An 18,469-nucleotide genomic window follows, 5' to 3' on the forward strand; every position below is an offset into this window, starting at 1 on the left:
ACACAACAATGGTCCAACATCTAATACAAAGCTTTTCTCTGCTTCCAACGAAACCAAAGAACACTTTTTTAAATTCAATTGATTTCAGAGGAAATCCTGAATGAGCTGGTGTCTCGATATGTTTGTCCATATATATTGTAGCTGTTAGTGTTCTCCTCCAAGTGTGTTGAGCTCCAGTGGTGTTGTGTTGCTGGACAGCATCTCTGATAGCATCACATGTTGATGGTTCTACATAAAAGGCCATTTACAAAACAGTTGTAAATAAGAAATAATCGGCGTTCTGGCCTGTTGAGATTCCGTTTTTTTTAGAAGTTTTTGTTGCTTAAACTCATTAACATTCTCGTCATAACTTTGAAGCACCTTTAAGATCTCACTTTTCAATGCGATTTCTAATTAACTGGCCGGATTCATCACAACTCACTCATCCAGAGCCTCATCATTTGAAAGTTGAGCGTATCTCAAGCGCTCATCTCTCGAATAATTATGAAGCACACTCTTAAGCTCATGCCTACTGAAATGCTAATGCTACATAATTAAAGAATCTCCGCTGCATTGATCTGAGTGGTCTCAGCCAATCTGGGGGACCACTTATTAAACACTTATGCTTCAGAGATAGCTGAACCCATGCTACTGTTTTAGAAGTAGCAGGAATTGAATGGAGGTGATCTGACGGCTGATAAAAAAAAACTGAAATGTAATTCTCTTTGTGCTTTTTTTGTTTGTTGCCTTCGTTAAAGCTTTTGATTTCATTATTATCATTCACAGATACCCAAAGGTTTTGCTTGATCAGTCGTATAGAATAGAAACTAAAGAATTCTCCAGTAAAAGTGTAGTTTAAAGGGTAAAACGATAAAAGCACAGGTAGCTTTGCACTAGTTAGGGATTGAGTCTATGATTAATAGGTGAATCACTATAAGCTTAGCGATTTGATCAAAGGCTAACTTCATCATTTAGACAAAGACCTGAGCAATAAGGTTTCTATCCTTCAATTATTACAGTAACATGCCAGTAATTCCTACCGGTTCTCCTTTCTCCCCCATTGGTCCAGGCCCACCTGCAGTTCCAGTACGTCCAGGTTGACCAATCGCTCCAGCAAGACCAGGAGGTCCCCTCTCACCTGTAGCACCCTGAGAAAGTTTAATAAATACTTTATATCAAGTTTCAATCAATTGTACACAATTATGGATAAAAAAAATCCATTTATCCATTTATCGTCCTCAATGTTAAAGGTTACTGAATTGGCTTGTTGGTCTATGAGTATACGGTTTTTATGTTGGGTGTAGGAGGTAGCAGGTTCGAAGCCCAGAAAAGCCCTAAATTATGGGTTAATCACAAGGTTGCTGGTTTTATATAAGCAATGGCCCTAGAGGTATCTCAAGGATTCAATGATCAAGGATTCAAGGAATGAATTTATCAGCTTTAATCTTAAGGGTTCCTAAATTGGCTTGTCTATTGGTGTAGTCCCTGGGTTGGGTGCAAAAGGTTCCAGGTACAAATCCCCAAAAGGTCCTGCATCTTATTGGTTTGTAGAGCTTCTCTGTTGGCTCATTGGTCTCAAAGGATTTGAGATCTTCTTTGGTTGTAAGAGGTCCAGGGTCTAAATCCCAGAAAGTTTGGTTAGGTTGGTTTTATAGTCAATGGGTTTAAATTGCCAGTGTTGGAAGTTGCAAGGCTCTTAAACCCATGTTGGTTTGTTGGTCTACAGCTACAAGTCTCTCTTTGGTTGTGATTGTTTTTTGGGTTCAAATACCTATAAAGGTATTAATCACAATCGCTTTGGGTTCTAGACCCACATAAACCATTGGGACCTTGAGCAAGGTTCATCAGCCTCACTGCTCCAGGGATTCCTACCAACCTTTTCATTCAATCTAATCACCATCCTCAATCTGTTGTGTTTAAATTCCAATAAATGCTCTGGTTTAAGGAATAGAGGATTTTGATCGCAGGGATATGGGTTCTTTAGTTACATCCACTAAATTCTACCAGTCAGGTATTAAGAAGCAGTAAAGTTACTTCGCTGAAGTACAGAGTTATACAGGAGTTTTAGTTTAGTTCTCCAGCACCGAGTTTGGATCAGTTTTAGTAACTGCTAACTACTCTTAGCACTAACATTAGCTAGCTCTTTTCAGGGGGAGTTCAGGGGTAAGTATATTGGATTGTAGTCTGCGTGTTTTACGTGATAAAACAAGATACGTGGGATGAACCGCTAGTTGATAGTGCACCTGGGTTACCAGAACACTCAGGGTTTCTCAATGTAGCACTGTTGTACAGCATTTACTAGTGCTAAGTGCTGCTAACTGCAGCTAGCACAGATGCTAAGTGCATCTAGTGCTGCTGCTAAGTCTAACCACGGCTAACAAAACACAAAGGGTTCCTCATTATAGCACTATCGGGCATCATTTACTAACTCTAAGCACTGCTAACTGCGGCTTGCACTTACAATGTGCCTTATAATCCGATGCTCCTTATATATATGGTATTTGTGAAATATCGATTTTTCCACTCATTGGGCTGTTAATGCAATACTTGGGCACATGAATTAAATGGTCAAATTTGAAATAAAAAAAACAACTCAATAGGTTTTTTTTTTATCAGCCTAAAAGAAGAACATGATTCATGTTGTCATAATTCATGCATGGTTGAGAACGTTTACACAATAAAAAATAAAACATCCTACCACTGGTCCAGAAGACCCCACAGGACCCCAACTTCCTTTCAGCCCAGGTGGTCCCTATAACACAAAAGATCACAAAAATAAACATCAAACCAACATACTAATGTCCTGCTTCTTCTTTAATGAGAAGAAAGTAGTCGATGGCGACGGTTACCATGGTTCCCGGTGCTCCCCGACTCCCACGGAAACCTTTTAACCCTGTAGGTCCATTCTTTCCTGATACTCCTGTTGATCCAGGGTCTCCCTGACGACCAAAAAACAGAAACCACACATGAATTGAGGAAAATGAGGAAAGGTGATGAAGACAATGAAAATGATGACACTCAACATGACGAAGATTGACATTTCTGACCTTTGCACCCTCTTTGCCAGCAGCTCCAGGTAGACCTTGCTCTCCAGGTGGTCCTGCAGACCCTGGGTGACCTCTTTCTCCCATTGGTCCAGTTTCTCCTGTGTTACCCTATGAAAAAGATCAGAAACACGACATGTAAGCAACCTGTCAGATAGCTCAACCAATCAGGGATCAAAAGAATGAGACATTGCTTAGCTTACCTGTGGCCCCACCACACCTGAGGGTCCTGGAGGTCCTGTCTTTCCTTGGAAACCCTGTAAAGAAAATAAGATTAATTCTTTAGACAGGTGGACTGATCTGGAACTTTCCACTCATTTTTAGTTTCCATTACGATGTTTTATATCTACGTATGACACTTGGACAAACTCACCGGCTCCCCCCGCTGGCCGGGATGACCCGGAAGACCGTCTTTCCCAGCAGGACCCTGAAAAAAAACATTGCTTATTAGAAATAAATTTTTATGAATAAAATACTTATTATTTATGTCAGTAAAGGTCCACTAACAGATGGTCCTTTTGGTCCAATCTCTCCGACACGACCCTGAGGGCCTTGAGGACCCTACCAAACAAGAATCAAACAAGAATTTAACAAAACAATCAATCAATCAATTAATCAAAGAACACAACAAAATTATGCAAAAACAAAGGTTTACAAAAGAGAAGTTGTTCTTACTCTTTCTCCTGATGGTCCTGGTGGTCCGTCATGCCCAGCAGATCCCTTTAAGAAAAACAGAGGTTAATACATTTGCCAGGGTATAAGCACCCAATACTTCTTAGCCGCATTAGCCTCGTAGCTTAAGAGCTAATTGGTAGCGTTCAATGCTGTATTTCATTTGCACTTGAAGTTGTATGTAAAGTTTGATGCACTCATAAGTTGGATATCAATAGTAGTAAAAACAGTGGACATTTTTCCATGTTGTTTGATTGCACAAAATATTAAATAATTCATCGTTATCAGATGGTATAGCTAGCAATGCTAATCTGGAACATCAACCAAAAACTCCAGTAAGAAACAGTTGTGGTTAACAAACTCCTTTACCTAACTGTTTTAAGAAAAGCTTTGAAATACATGCTCAACTAACATTCAACTGAATATATAATAAATGTAACTTAATGTAACTTAATAGAATGATTTTCTGAAGAACCATAACATTACTAAACTTTGAGCATAAATCAACTCTAAATATAGTCCTAAAATTGTAAGATTAGAGTTTGGGTTAGAGTTAGGTTGGGATGTTGGGTTACACTGAATAAAGAATTGATTACTTTCACCTTTCAGTTCAGTAACATTTAATAGACATGTAGTTTAATGTTAGTTGAAGTTCCAACACATCATCAGCTACATTAGCCTAGTATCTCTAGTGCTAACTGGTGTGGAAATTCCTATTGTGTCTCTGAGCTACAGTTGCCTGTACGCCCCAGTTGCTAATTGCTATTCACCTGTTATTTACATTTATCTGGTAGCACATATTATAATTAGTGGGATGTTCTTCTTTGTCTTTTTTCTTCTACTTTTTATTATTATTATTATTATTATTATTATTATTATTATTAATAATAATAATAATGGGTGTTTATTCCATGTGATAGACTGCACATTCCATATCCATGCTAAAACAGCAGTAATAAGCGGTTGTTATACAGATGTCTTACCTTATCTCCAGACTTTCCAGTTGGTCCTCTCGCACCTCTTGCTCCACGAGCTCCCTATGGGTATTTGCATAAACAGTATGCGTTAACACACAACAGCAAATAACAGCAACAACCACATAAACAGGGTAATTTCAATTACCCTGTAATTAAAATTAATATTAAATATATAGTATTATTTGATTGATTAACATGAACACTCACATTAGGACCCCTCTGTCCTGCTATGCCTGCCTGTCCTGGAGGACCCTGGAAAACCAACCAAACAAAATAAAATCAAAAAAAGAGTTTTTCCAATTCATTAATTTGATAGCGAACAAATTCTGAAAAGTCCTTCAGCCCTCGGTTGACTTTAGTGCAGAACCTGAGCAGTGATGATGGCTTCCACAGTCAGCCTTGGTGCAGAGACTGAGTAGTGGTCATGGCTACTTTAGTTGCTCTTGGTACAGAGAACATTAAACGAGGTTCCCTTGGTTTTCTTTGGTGCAAAGCTTGAGGTGTAATCATGGCTTCCTTGGTCGACCTTAGTGTAGAGCCTGAGTGGTGATCACAGTTCCCTTGGTTGACCTCAAGGCGAGGCACAAGCAGTGACTGTGGTTTCCTTGGTCAACCTCGGTGCAGATTCTACCTGAGCAGTGATAATGGCATCCTCAGTTGTTCTCAGTGCATCGGTTGGTCCACCTTGGTGCCAAACCTGAGCTATTCCCTTGGTCAACCTCAGTCCAGAGACTGAGTAGTGATCAACGCTTCTTTAGTTGGCCTTGGTGCAAAGCTTGAGTGGTTGTTGGGTTGCTTAACGTCCATGCCAACATCAAGAACAAAGTGAAGTATGTGGACAGTGACAGTTACGACATTTAAAACGGACATATTGATTCCAGTTTCCTCCCTTTCAGCAGTGTTTTGGCTGTTTTACCATAATGATCTACTGACCTTCCTCCCTTTCTCTCCTGCAACACCGATAGCTCCAGGGAATCCGTCTGTGCCCTACCAACACAAAAAAACAACACAACATAATTACACAACCACACTGAGATACTGTCAGAAAGCTTTCTAATAATCCAATTCCAATGTAGTCATGGACTTCAATACCCAATTTGCTCAATTTCCTCCCTAATGTAGATTAGCCAGTTATTAGCCAATTAACCCACCCACTTACCAGAACTTCCCTAATCACTGGAATGCTACCAACACTAGAAGGGTGAGGACCAGAGCATGCCTCCTCCTCCATGAAATAAGACATCGTTTTCGTACCTTAGGTCCTTGTCGTCCTGGATATCCTGGCAAACCTGGTACACCAAGTTTACCCTGAGAAAGAGATACAAAAATATTTTATCCTGATTGGCCAGTACTATATCCACGTATGGTCTCTTCCACTAGAGGGAGCTAATCAGTTAAGCACTAAATAGAACTGGACATATGAGGCATAGGACGTAAAACAAGGCTCAAACAGAGTATTTGCAATGCTACCTTCTCTCCAGCAATGCCAGAAGATCCTGGATCTCCCAGGGGTCCAGACTGACCCTTTGGACCTTCTGCACCATCTTCACCACGCATCCCTACAGGACCAGTGTCTCCCTGCGTACAGAAACACATACAGACACAATTAATGTTGAATAATGTTCTCAATATATATTAGATAATAAAATAATAATTCAATTATTGCATATATTTATGTATTTAATAAAGTCTATAAAACAATATGTGATGTATTACACCGTCGCCTTTCACGCCCATTTCCCCTTTGGCTCCTGGAAAGCCATCTTCACCCTGCAAAACAACACAATCGCACAAAGATCAGGACTACAACAGGTAAGTTACACAACTGCTGTAGCATTGCTAGGTAGGTGGTTGGTATGGTATCACAGGTGGTCGCTATGATTTAACTCACCTTTTCTCCTTTACTGCCTTTTATGCCTCTCAGACCGTCAGCACCCTGCAGAAACAACGTCGTTAATCAAACAGAACAAACACTGAAAAAGAAGAGTAAAGAACCCAGAGCTAGAACGGTTCTACCTTCACTCCTCGAGATCCTGGATACCCGACAGGTCCCTGCACTCCCGCTAAACCCTGCAATCAAACACAACACACGGTTACTCCACACCAAACACAAACTACACAACATACACAAACTGCACAAACTACACAAACTAAACCCCACAACTGTGATCAGAACCCTGCCGACCCCCGAACACTCACCGGCAGCCCCTTCTCTCCGGGTGGACCTTCTCTTCCAGGGTGACCCTGAGAAAAAAAACACATGTTACAAAAGCTAATGTTTACTCCCATCTACATCATCGGTTACTCACACTCATACTCATTTGGGACTTGGATGTTTACACTTGGGACTTTGATATCAAGGCTTGGGACTTGGATATCAATATATGGGACTTGAATATCAAAACTTGGTATTTGACTTGGGACTTGAATACTAAGACTTGGGACTTGGATATCAATACTTGAGACTTGGATATCAAGACTTGGGACTTGATTCGGGACTTGGGTATCAAGACTTTGCACTTGACTATCAATACTTGGTACTTGGATATCAAGACATGAGGCTTGACTTTGGACTTAAATGCCAAGACTTGGGACTTGGATATCAATACTTGGGACTTGAATGTTAAGACTTGGGACTTGGATATCAATACTTGGGACTTGGATATCAAAACTTGGGACTTGATTTGGGAATTAATTTGGGACTTGACTTGGGACTTGATTTGGGACTTGGATGTCATGACTTGGGATTTGAATGTTAAGACATGAGACTTGACATTTAAGACTTGGGACTTGAATGTTAAGACTTGGGACTTGGATGTTAAGACTTGGGACTTAGATGTTTACACTTGGGACTTGGATATCAAGACCTGGGACTTGACTTGGGACTTGAATATTAAGACTTGGGACTTGACTTGGGACTTAGATTTCAAGATGTGGGACTTGAATATCAAGACTTGGGACTTAGATGTCAAGACTTGGGACTTGATTGGGACTTGAATATCAAGACTTGACTGTGCACTGTGATATCACTTGACTTGGGACCTTGATATAAAGACTTGATACTTGACATGGGAATTGGATATCAATACTTGAGACTTGGATATCAATACTTGTGACTTGACTTGGGTGTTAAGACTTTATTGCAAGACTCAAGTTACTTTCAGTTTAGTGACTTGTTCCACCTCTGGGAACTTAATGTGATAATAAAAATCCTGCATAGTGCTCTGAGGAAATGAACATTTATCTAAGAAGATCAGTGCTGAGATCAGGTGAGACTAAAATGTGCTAAAAATTCTTTAAAACCAAACAGAAGACTTGATTCTCCTGTCCATTTACAACACAATCAAATGTACAAAGATAAACTAATGCAGGATTTTATCTCAGTCCTCCAGTCTCTGCTTAGCAACCGTTATTATTCCCCACAGCCTCCAGCTTTCTCCAGATCTCAGCTCCTTATCTGTGACAGAAGCTCAGCAGATAAACCTGCAGGACTGCAGTCTGTGATTGGCTGTAGCCTGGTCATGTGACAATTGAGGACAGACAGTCCTTTTCCTCAATTCTACCCAGTTTTTACAGGCTTTCTCCAGGTGGTTGCTACAGTGTTATGAGGGGTTGCTTGGTGTTAACTGTTAACTCCCAGGTGTTTACTATGTTATAGCTATGGCTTGTTGGTTGATGTTGAAAAGTCTTCCTAAGTGGTTGGTATAGTATTGCTATAGTGGTCTCCTAGGTGATTGCTGTGCTGTTGCTATGGTGCTGCCAATGGATTGCTATGATATCCCAGGTGGTTGTAATGGTGTTGTTAGATAGTTGCTATGCAGTTCATATGGTATCACAGGTGGTTGTTTTGGTGGAGCTATGACATTGCTTGATGGTTGCTGCAGTACATCTGGTATAGTGACTAAGGTGACCCTATGGTGTCCAAGGTGGCTGCTATGGTGTTTACCGGTGGTCCATCAGTGCCAGGTAATCCCCTCATTCCTTTCTTTCCTTGGGGGCCCTGTAACATAAATAATGATTCATAAACAAAGATGATTTCTGTCAATATTCTTTTAATATATAAAAAACACACATATATTTTTCACATATACATCTATAATGATGATATGATATACTTGTATCATCATACCTTGTCTCCTGGTAACCCAACCAGCCCCTGAGGTCCCGGAAACCCCTGATAATAAACAAGACAAGTTTTATTAAAATAAATATATATATTGTATTAATTTACATATCATTATCACACATATATGAGTCTATAACATATGCATTTATATGTTTATTATGGGACTAAAGTGTGTGTATATATATATATACCATAATTCCTGGGTTACCCTGTTGACCTGGAGCTCCAGGCTCACCTGGTGATCCCTGTAAAAAAAAGGGAAGTGATGTAATGAGTTTAATTCACCTCGTTAATCCAATTAGAGATTAATGCTAATTAAATATTTGCATGTAATTAAAATTAATCCCTCAGTATAAAGACTAATACCCACCAGGTTTCCCTTAGAGCCCTGAACTCCATCCACCCCACGGCCTCCCTGAGAAATACAAATACAATACATACACAATTATTTAATTCATGTAATTAACTGTAACCAACAGAAATGTAATTTTCTTTTGAGGAAAAAAAAATAAGACACACCCACATTTGTTGTACTTATTAGTACTTAAAATCTCATATAGCACATATATATTTTAGATTTACACATATGAATAAATTCAAACACTGTTCGATTACACATTTACTGTAAAATGCTCAGTTTTAATGATTTCCTGAGGTGTGCTGTGCTCTACTTATGGAGCAATAATTAGGAGTAAGTAGTTTGGGATTAAACCTCTGTGTTTAGGTCTTTTTTTTAAAGGTGCTCTTTATCGCCCCCTACAGGACCAGTGTCTCTGTGTGAACGGAAATACTTTCACAAAAATAGAGAAAGGGAGATTCCTGTTTTAAAAAATATAAAATATGTTTAAAAACAGGTTTGAATCAGATTATATTGCATCATGCAAGGATGGGAATATTACATTTAAGATTTTATTTGAAATATCTAAATATGTAAGGACCTAAATGTATAAATTAAATATAAATATATGTTACCTCCATCTCTCAATATTTTTCAACTGTGTATCAAAGTTCCAGATTATCATTATTGTAATATCTTCAGTGTAACATTATTTAGCCTATTTTATGTTTTTGATTTTGTTTCGAGTGGAATTTGTTTTATAATATACTATTGCTAAATATACTATATATATCTTCATATGAATATTTTTATGCGTATTTGTGTGTGTGTGTGTGTGTGTGTGTGTGTGTGTGTGTGTGTGTGTGTGTGTGTGTATGTTACCCACAGTCAGTCCTGGTGGTCCAGTTAGTCCTCTCTGACCAGTTAACCCCTGCAAACCCTGCAAACAAACAAACAAAGAGTTAAATATAAATATACAAAACCTAAACTCAACCTGATCTATAAACTCCTAAAGATCAAATAATTACCCAATATATATCATAAAACTGTTTATTATTACTGTTCAAATGTTTTACTGGGCAAAGTCAAAATTCACAAGTGGTGCCATATTGTCATATTGTCACTAATTCACTATTTATTTAATATTTATTTACTATGTATTTACTGTTATGTGCAAAAATACTGGTCACTGCTTACTGTAAAATATATGTATTAGATGCTTCCTCTAATATATAGTTTTTCTAATTTTATATTTGTTATTATTGTTATGTTGTATTTTTTGTACTCTTTTTTATTTTTATTTTAAATTGTTTATGACACTGTCATGTTCTGTCTTCTGCAATACTGTAACATTAAAAATTGTCCCACTGTGGAATTAATAAAGGCTTCTCTCATCTCATTTTATCTTATCTTATCTTATCTTATCTTATCTTATCTCATTTTATCTTATCTTATCTTATCTTATCTTATTGTATGACTTATTTTATTTTATTTTATCTTATATTGTCTTATTTTATCTTTATGTGTTTTATTTTCCTATCTTATTTTATTTAATCTTATTTTATTTAATCTTATTTTATTTTTATACTTTTTTTAATCTTATTTCACAGTATTTTATTTTATTTTATTATTTAATATTATCTACTTTATATCTTATTTTATTTAATCTTATCTTTATTTATCTTATCGTATCTTATCTTTCTTTTTTTATCTTATTTTATTTCATCTTATTTTATCTTACATTATTTGATCTTATTTGAGTCTGATCCAAGCTTGATGTTTGTTAAAGTGTTACATTGTTATTTTGTATTCTGTATGTTTAGTTTTGGTTTCACTCTGCAGTTTAGTGACTGAGAGACTAAACTACTTTATTACATCCTGTTAATCTTAATCTACATAAACGAAGCTGTGTAGTGTAATAATACTGTAATAATACTGTAGTAATACTGTAATAAACTGATAATAAATAGTATTAAATACTCACCGGCTCTCCAGGCTGCCCTCTGGGTCCTGGCTGACCATCTGAACCCTGTTAACCAAGATATTATATATATATAAACAATTTAACACACTTGTAATGTACTATAAAATATTCAAATAGTAAAATACCAACATATATCCCAATGTAAATCAGCTTTACATGAGATGGAAATGGGATGTTAAATTATATACAGACATATATATTTTCCTCAGCACAGAATTCAGTTTCTTACAAGAATTGTATTGATATATTTTATATAACAGTACTGAGATAATTATATGACAATTATGTGAACCCAATACAAGTTTTCTCCTTTTCAGAATTGCTCAATTAAACGAAATTCAAAACGAAATAAAGTAATTTAGAAGCATTTCTATTGGTTCGTTGAGCATTAAATTCTGATAAAAAAGTAAAAATTATATTCTTATATGAACAACAAGGGACAAATGTAAAAAAAAATTGAGATACAGAGAAATTTGTGTGACAGTGGAGATAAAAATGTAATATTTGAATGATTTTGCAATAAAAACTAAATTCCTACTTTTTCTCCAGTGTCTCCCGGTGGGCCGATAGGTCCTCGTTTTCCCTGCTCCCCCTGTAATCACACATCACCAGATATCACATCACTAATCACAGCATAACATAACATATACATGTTACTGTAGTGTTACTGTAGAACATGTTACTGTAAAACCCCCAGTACTCAAGGGGGCAGTAGAGCACCAATCAGAGAATGAAGTACATAAAGGTGTGGGCGGACTGATAAAAGATATATTTAACTACTGATTCAAACAATCAATGATTTATAAAGAAAACATTTTCATACCACTGTAGCCTGCCTCTATAATCTACTACAGATATAATCTATTATAGATTATAATCTATAATCTATACATTATATAATTATGCTGATTTGTTCGTAGGTGTTCTTACCCTGTGACCTTTATTCCCAGGAAGACCAGGTAATCCATCAAACCCCCGGTCACCCTGAGATAGATAGATAGATAGATAGATAGATAGATAGATAGATAGATAGATAGATAGATAGATAGATAGATAGATAGATAGATAGATAGATAGATAGATAGATAGATAGATAGATAGATAGATAGATAGATAGATAGATAGATAGATAGATAGATAGATAGATAGATAGATAGATAGATAGATAGATAGATAGATAGATAGATCACAATGGTTTATGTGGTGTTCAAAGTGGTCTACCAGTGTTTCCGTGACTAAATGAGGCCAAAACTTAGGGTTAAAGGTAAAGATGGAACCGATTCAGATTCAGTGTGAATACGCTAATATATATATATATATATATGTAGTAAATGATTAGAGAGGTTATCTGATTACACACTGAGTCTTTACACAACAAGAGGGGGTAAAAGTGCCCTATAAAACTGTTCTCAGGGTTTTTTTTTATCCTCTGTGACTTTATTCCCGTCCAGAACAATCATGTAGGTGTTTTTCTCAGACGTCCTCTGAGTAAATTACAGGCGGAATTATCTACTGTTTTTCTCTGAACTCCGTGCTCCTCCTGTAATTTTAGTCCTGTCCGGACGCACATCTCTGAGTTTCGTCTCCTCGCCTTTAATAAAATAGATATTTGTCCACTGCCGCGCACCGTGATTACTGTACACTTTGGGCGCGCCACGGTTTCCACGGAGATCCATGTAAAAAACACAACAGCGAGTGGAAATGGAGGAGCTACTGAGCGCCGTGATGTCATGTGACCGAGAAAAAAGCCTAAAAACTCACCGATTCTCCTGTTTTTACAATTGCAGAAGTGTGAATTTTTTTTATACTGTATCCAATAAACTCACTTTAGCTCCAGTCTCTCCTGGTGCACCTCGATTACCATCTGTTCCATCTCGCCCCTGCAGAGACAGACAGACAGACAGACAGATAGACAGATAGACAGACAGACGGATAGACAGATAGACAGATGGATAGTTGATATGAGTAAATGTAGCTGCATATACTGAAGTAGCTCATAAGGTCACATGATCCTCACCCTTTTTCCAGGCTTCCCATTGGGTCCCGGAATACCAGTCATACCCCGAGGACCCTGAGAGAGAGAGAGAGAGAGAGAGAGAGAGAGAGAGAGAGAGAGAGAGAGAGAGAGAGATTAAGGGGAATAAAGCAGTAGAATAATAAATAAATAATAAAAGATAAAAATCTGTATTATAATATAAAGTCACTCTGAACAGCGCCCCCTACCGGTGGGCCGGGCAGCCCGCTGTCCCCCTTCAGCCCCGTCGGCCCTGGATTCCCCTGAGAAATAAAAACCATAACCAGACTCAAAATCACATTATAACAGCAAATCTGATCTCACTTTACCATCCAATCACATCCCAAGATCTTATAGGATGGGTAAAATGTGATAAAACAGGAAAAAAAAAAGTAACTCTATGCAGCTTAGTGAGGAAGAGGCGTGGTACAAAGGAAGCCAATCAGAGACTTTTCTCCTTCATACATTAAAAACATTATGAAGGTCGCCGCCCACCACTACATAATACATAATTCATCACCGGTGGAGGCGGAGTTATAGACAGACCTGATATTTTAGCCTCTAGGGGGCGCACTAGTCTACAGTCTGAGCTGAAACAGCTTAGGTGTGTTTGATGGACAAATTATATCAAATAAGAAAAATAATATAAAATTACAAATCATGTTGGTATTTTTGCTATGGGGATTTCCGTAGAGTGTTGAAAGTGGTTAACATGGTGTTTAGAATGGTCTAGCAGTGTTTAAATGGTGTTGAAAGTGGTTGTTTGTGTGGTTTTCAGAGTGATCAACTAGTGCTTCTATGATGCTCAAAGTGGTATACATGGTGTTCAGATTGGCCTTTCAGAGTTTAAATGCTGTGAAAGTGGATCACAGTTCAGCTTTCAGACACTAGAGGGCGCTGCTGCACCACAGAACACTGCTACAGCAGGAGTGTGTGATACACACACACACACCCCATTCCGGGGTAATGCTCATCAGGCTGGATCAGACTCACCAGTGGTCCTGGACGTCCGTTTAATCCTAACGGTCCCGGAGGTCCTTTCATAGAGAGCTGAGACACACAAACACACATTATATATTATATATATTTAAATTAGCATCATTTACATTACAAATAAAACAAATAAAACAATTATATAATGTTTCTCTTTAAGAAACTCTTGTTTTGGTGTAAATATGCGATTTGTTCAGGTAAAAAAATCCTCCTTTTACATCATAATGAAACACACACTTTTACTTTTCCCAGGGTCATAAATAATTTGACCTATCATAATTCTCTGTGGGCAGGACTAACATTATGATTGGTCTGTCTTCATGCTCAGTACACCTACTGATGGGTTTACTGTTGTTTAGAGGTGTTAAACGGTCTACAAGTGTTCAACTTGTTCTATAGTTTTTTACCAGAGTTAAAAAGTGTTGCTATTGTGTTAAAGTGGTTTATATGGTATTCAGAGTGGTTTACATGGTGTTTAAAGTGGTTTATATGGTATTCAGAGTGGTTTATATGGTGTTCAGAATGGTCTACCTTTGTTCATAATCATCTATTGGATGTTTAAATTGGTTTATATGGTGTTCAGAGTGGTCTATAAGGTATTGAAATTGGTTTATACTGTGTTCAGAGTGGTCTATAAGGCATTCAAATTGGTTATATGGTGTCCAGAGTGGTCTATAAGGTATTCAAATTTGTTTATACGGTGTTCAGAGTGCTCTATAAGGTATTTAAATTGGTTTATATGGTGTTCAGAGTGGTCTACAGGGTGTTCAGAGTGATTTATATGGTGTTCAGAGTGGTCTATAGGGTGTTTAAAGTGGTTTATAGGGTGTTCAGAGTGGTTTACATGGTGTTCAGTGTGGTTTATAGGGTGTTTAAATTGGTTTATAGGGTGTTCAGAGTGGTCTTTATGGTGTTCAGAGTGGTTTACATGGTGTACATGAAGGTTCTGCGTACCTTGGCGTGCTGTAGGATGGCCTGAGCTTGAGCTTCCTGAGCCGAGACCACCGGTACCTTCTGACCGTCCCCACCGAACTGGAACTGAGAGAGAGACAAGTTCTGTACTGTACTGTAATAGGGTTCCCCTGGTTCTAACAGTAGCGGAACACACAAACAAATACATACCGGTAACATCAGCATGTTCCCTGGAGGTCCTGGAATACCATCAGCACCTGCAAGCCCCTGACGACCTGCGGGACCCTGGAGAACAGATTATGGTTATGGTTATATATAATGATATACAGGGGTGACTTAAAGCCTCTGAATTCCTTCACGCCTTAAGAACTGCTAGAGTTGAAGATTCACATATTATACTAAGCAACGGGGTGTTGAAACCTGCATCTCATGGTAATCCCTATATTATACTCTGCAACCAGAGTGTTAAAACCTGGAGTTTGGGTCAATTCCCATATTTGACTTTGTAACCAATCTGTTGGAACATGTGGTTCAAACCAATCTTCATATTACACTTAGAATCCGGGGTATTAGAACATGGGTTTTGGGCCAGTTCCCATATTATACTCCACAACCAGAGTGTTGGAATCTGGAGCTTGGGTCAATTCCCAATTTTTACTTGATAACCAGAGTGCAACATGTGGCTCAGGCCAATCGTTATGTTACGTTTAGAACCTGGGGTGTTGGAACATGCATATTGGGCCAATTTCTATATTATACTCTGCTACCAGGCTGTTGGAACATGTGGCTCAGGTCAGTTCTCATATTACACTTGGAATCCAGGGTGTTGGAACATGCATCTCGTGCTAATTCCCATATTATACTCACCAGCCAGGATGTTGGAACCCAGAGATTGAGTCAATTCCTATGCTATAGTCAGCAACCGTGCTGTTGGAACATGCATTTTGAGCCAATTCCCAAATTATAGTCATCAACTGGGCTGTTGGAACATGTGTCTCAGGTTGATTTCTATATTATACTCAGCAACCGGGGTGTTGGAACATTCAGTTTGGGCCAATTCCATTCATTTACTTGGTAACCGGGGTTTTGGAACATGCATCTCGGGCCAATTACCATATTACACTCCGCAATCAGAGTGTTGGAACCTGGAGCTTGGGTCAATTCCCATTTTTTGCTTGGTAACCGGGGTGTTGCAACATGTGTCTCAGGCCAATTTCTATATTATACTCAGCAACCAGAGTGCTGCAACATGTGGCTCAGGCCAATCATTATATTATGTTTAGAACCCGGGGTATTAGAACATGTGGCTTGGGTCAATTCCCATATTATACTCAGCAACCTCGGTGTTGGAACCTGGAGCTTGGGTTCATTCCCATTTTTTACTTGATAACCAGGGTGTTGGAACCTGGAGCTTGGGTTCATTCCCATTTTTTACTTGATAACTGGGGTGTTGAAACATGTGTCTCAATCCAATTCCCATATTATACTCAGCAACCTCGGTGTTGGAACCTGGAGCTTGGGTCCATTCCCATTTTTTACTTGATAACCAGGGTGTTGGAACCTGGAGCTTGGGTCCATTCCCATTTTTTACTTGATAACTGGGGTGTTGAAACATGTGTCTCAATCCAATTTCTGTATTATACTCAGCAACTGCGGTGTTGGAACCTGGAGTTTGGGTCAATTCCCATATTTTACTCGTTACCCGGTTGTTGCAACATGTATCTTAGACCAAGTCCTATATTATACTCAGCAACCAGAGTGTTGCCATATGTGGTTTAGGCCAATTTTCATATTACACTTAGAATCCGGGGTGTTGGAACATGCGTCTCAGGCATTTCCTATATTATTCTTAGCAACCTTGGTGTTGCAACATGCATATCGGGTCAATTCCCATATTATACTCAGCAGAATAAGACCTGTGTCTTCTATGAGCCATTGGAGCACTTATATCTATTAAACCTTTTACTGGTTTCTCCAGCTCTCAGTTCGGTTCTTCTCCTCAGGTTCTTCTTTAGTTCAGTAAAATCTATATTTTATTACTCTGGAACCTGGTTACAGTATTTAAACTGGAAGTATCGAGACTCTGGGTTTACCAAATCTCCTGGATCTCCTCTGGGTCCCGGGGGTCCCATTGGACCTGCCTCTCCAGGAGGACCCTGCAACCAAGAAACAAAACACAGTTAATACACACACACTATACACACACACACACACACACTGAAACAAAAACACACTCTTACACACATTCTGAGACAAGTGCATACATGAAGACTTCCACACACACATTCACAAGCTGAGACACACACACACTCACACACACACACACACACACACACACTGTATACGTTACCTCAGGGCCTGGTACTCCATGGGGTCCTTCAATCAGAGTGCCCTACAGAACACCAGAAACAAACCCGGAGATAAAACACTGCCTTACAACCAGATCTAGAACATTTAGAGATCTAGAACACTGTAAGAAAAATGTGAGGTGTTGTACACTCTAAGGTAGAACATGCTACTAGTGGCTCTAGTGTGTATCTTACAGCCATGGTTCTAAACTGTTCTACAGAAGAGCCATTTCAGTTCCACAAAGAATCAGATATGTGTTGAGGGATTTACATGTTCTTTATGCATATGAAAGGTTCTTCAAACCCACACTTCTCTGTTACAGATACCTTAGGAAACTCCCAGGGAACGTTACAAGAACATTTAGCAATGTTTTGACAAGGTTTCAGGAAGGTTAGCCTGTAACCATGCAGAAATAAAACGTTACAGGAACATACTGAAAACATGCGACATTTGGTGGAAAAACGCTTTTTGAGGAACCCGAAGGTTCTTTAAGTAACTACTAATGGGTCAACATTAATAATCGTTTAATCTTAAAAAATCTTTTGGAGATAAAAGGAGTAAAGTTTTAAGTAAGAAATAAAGAATGAGAAAGAAAGAAGTAAAGAATACCAAAACCGAATTGTATAACTGTGTGAACATTCTTACCAGTCCCAGAACTGCAGGTTCTCCTTTCTCGCCTTTCTCTGGACCTCCAGGACCCTGAAACCACACGTCAAACAGGACCGATAAACACATAGAGTACATAACTTATAAAGAACAACTAAACTACTATGGGATGATAGGCTGGTGCAGTGGAAAACCCCACTACCTGCCGTCAGCTATATGCTCTATATGTAAATCAGTCAGAACTACCTGACCTCACTAATGCTACAGTGAATAAATACCATCAAACTCTGGACTACAAACTCTTTTCAGAGACTTGTTTTATCTCCAGGATAAAACATTTTACACCAGGAGATACCAGCTCTTTATTTTCTAAGTGATTTTGAGCATATGTTTAACTTATACAGAAAAAAAATAAAGGGAGCGCATAAACAACCAGGAGACAGGCCAGTATACCAGGAGACAGGACAGTATACCAG

At 38.4% G+C, this 18,469-nt stretch overlaps 1 protein-coding gene across 1 annotated transcript in view; it reads right to left on the bottom strand.

Annotated features, from left to right (window-relative positions):
* col5a3b (collagen, type V, alpha 3b) overlaps positions 1–18,469 on the bottom strand; it is a 63,170-nt gene that overhangs the window by 13,060 nt on the left and 31,641 nt on the right. Inside the window, exons 8-41 of the mRNA XM_049469336.1 lie at positions 18,033–18,086; positions 17,389–17,430; positions 17,132–17,194; positions 15,249–15,323; positions 15,081–15,164; positions 14,127–14,183; positions 13,343–13,396; positions 13,137–13,190; positions 12,946–12,999; positions 12,050–12,103; positions 11,658–11,711; positions 11,120–11,164; positions 10,022–10,075; positions 9,169–9,213; positions 8,990–9,043; positions 8,802–8,846; positions 8,619–8,672; positions 6,872–6,916; positions 6,689–6,742; positions 6,564–6,608; positions 6,389–6,442; positions 6,143–6,250; positions 5,927–5,980; positions 5,606–5,659; positions 4,880–4,924; positions 4,679–4,732; positions 3,699–3,743; positions 3,531–3,584; positions 3,397–3,450; positions 3,227–3,280; positions 3,027–3,134; positions 2,829–2,918; positions 2,678–2,731; positions 1,020–1,127 (exon numbers count right to left, since the gene is read on the bottom strand). Of these exons, the coding sequence (XP_049325293.1) occupies positions 1,020–1,127; positions 2,678–2,731; positions 2,829–2,918; positions 3,027–3,134; positions 3,227–3,280; positions 3,397–3,450; positions 3,531–3,584; positions 3,699–3,743; positions 4,679–4,732; positions 4,880–4,924; positions 5,606–5,659; positions 5,927–5,980; positions 6,143–6,250; positions 6,389–6,442; positions 6,564–6,608; positions 6,689–6,742; positions 6,872–6,916; positions 8,619–8,672; positions 8,802–8,846; positions 8,990–9,043; positions 9,169–9,213; positions 10,022–10,075; positions 11,120–11,164; positions 11,658–11,711; positions 12,050–12,103; positions 12,946–12,999; positions 13,137–13,190; positions 13,343–13,396; positions 14,127–14,183; positions 15,081–15,164; positions 15,249–15,323; positions 17,132–17,194; positions 17,389–17,430; positions 18,033–18,086 (2,022 nt within the window). The remainder of the gene's footprint in view (positions 1–1,019; positions 1,128–2,677; positions 2,732–2,828; positions 2,919–3,026; positions 3,135–3,226; positions 3,281–3,396; positions 3,451–3,530; positions 3,585–3,698; positions 3,744–4,678; positions 4,733–4,879; positions 4,925–5,605; positions 5,660–5,926; positions 5,981–6,142; positions 6,251–6,388; positions 6,443–6,563; positions 6,609–6,688; positions 6,743–6,871; positions 6,917–8,618; positions 8,673–8,801; positions 8,847–8,989; positions 9,044–9,168; positions 9,214–10,021; positions 10,076–11,119; positions 11,165–11,657; positions 11,712–12,049; positions 12,104–12,945; positions 13,000–13,136; positions 13,191–13,342; positions 13,397–14,126; positions 14,184–15,080; positions 15,165–15,248; positions 15,324–17,131; positions 17,195–17,388; positions 17,431–18,032; positions 18,087–18,469) is intronic.

This window comes from Astyanax mexicanus, chromosome 21, assembly GCF_023375975.1.
Source record: "Astyanax mexicanus isolate ESR-SI-001 chromosome 21, AstMex3_surface, whole genome shotgun sequence".
Classification (NCBI taxonomy): Eukaryota; Metazoa; Chordata; class Actinopteri; order Characiformes; family Acestrorhamphidae; genus Astyanax; species Astyanax mexicanus.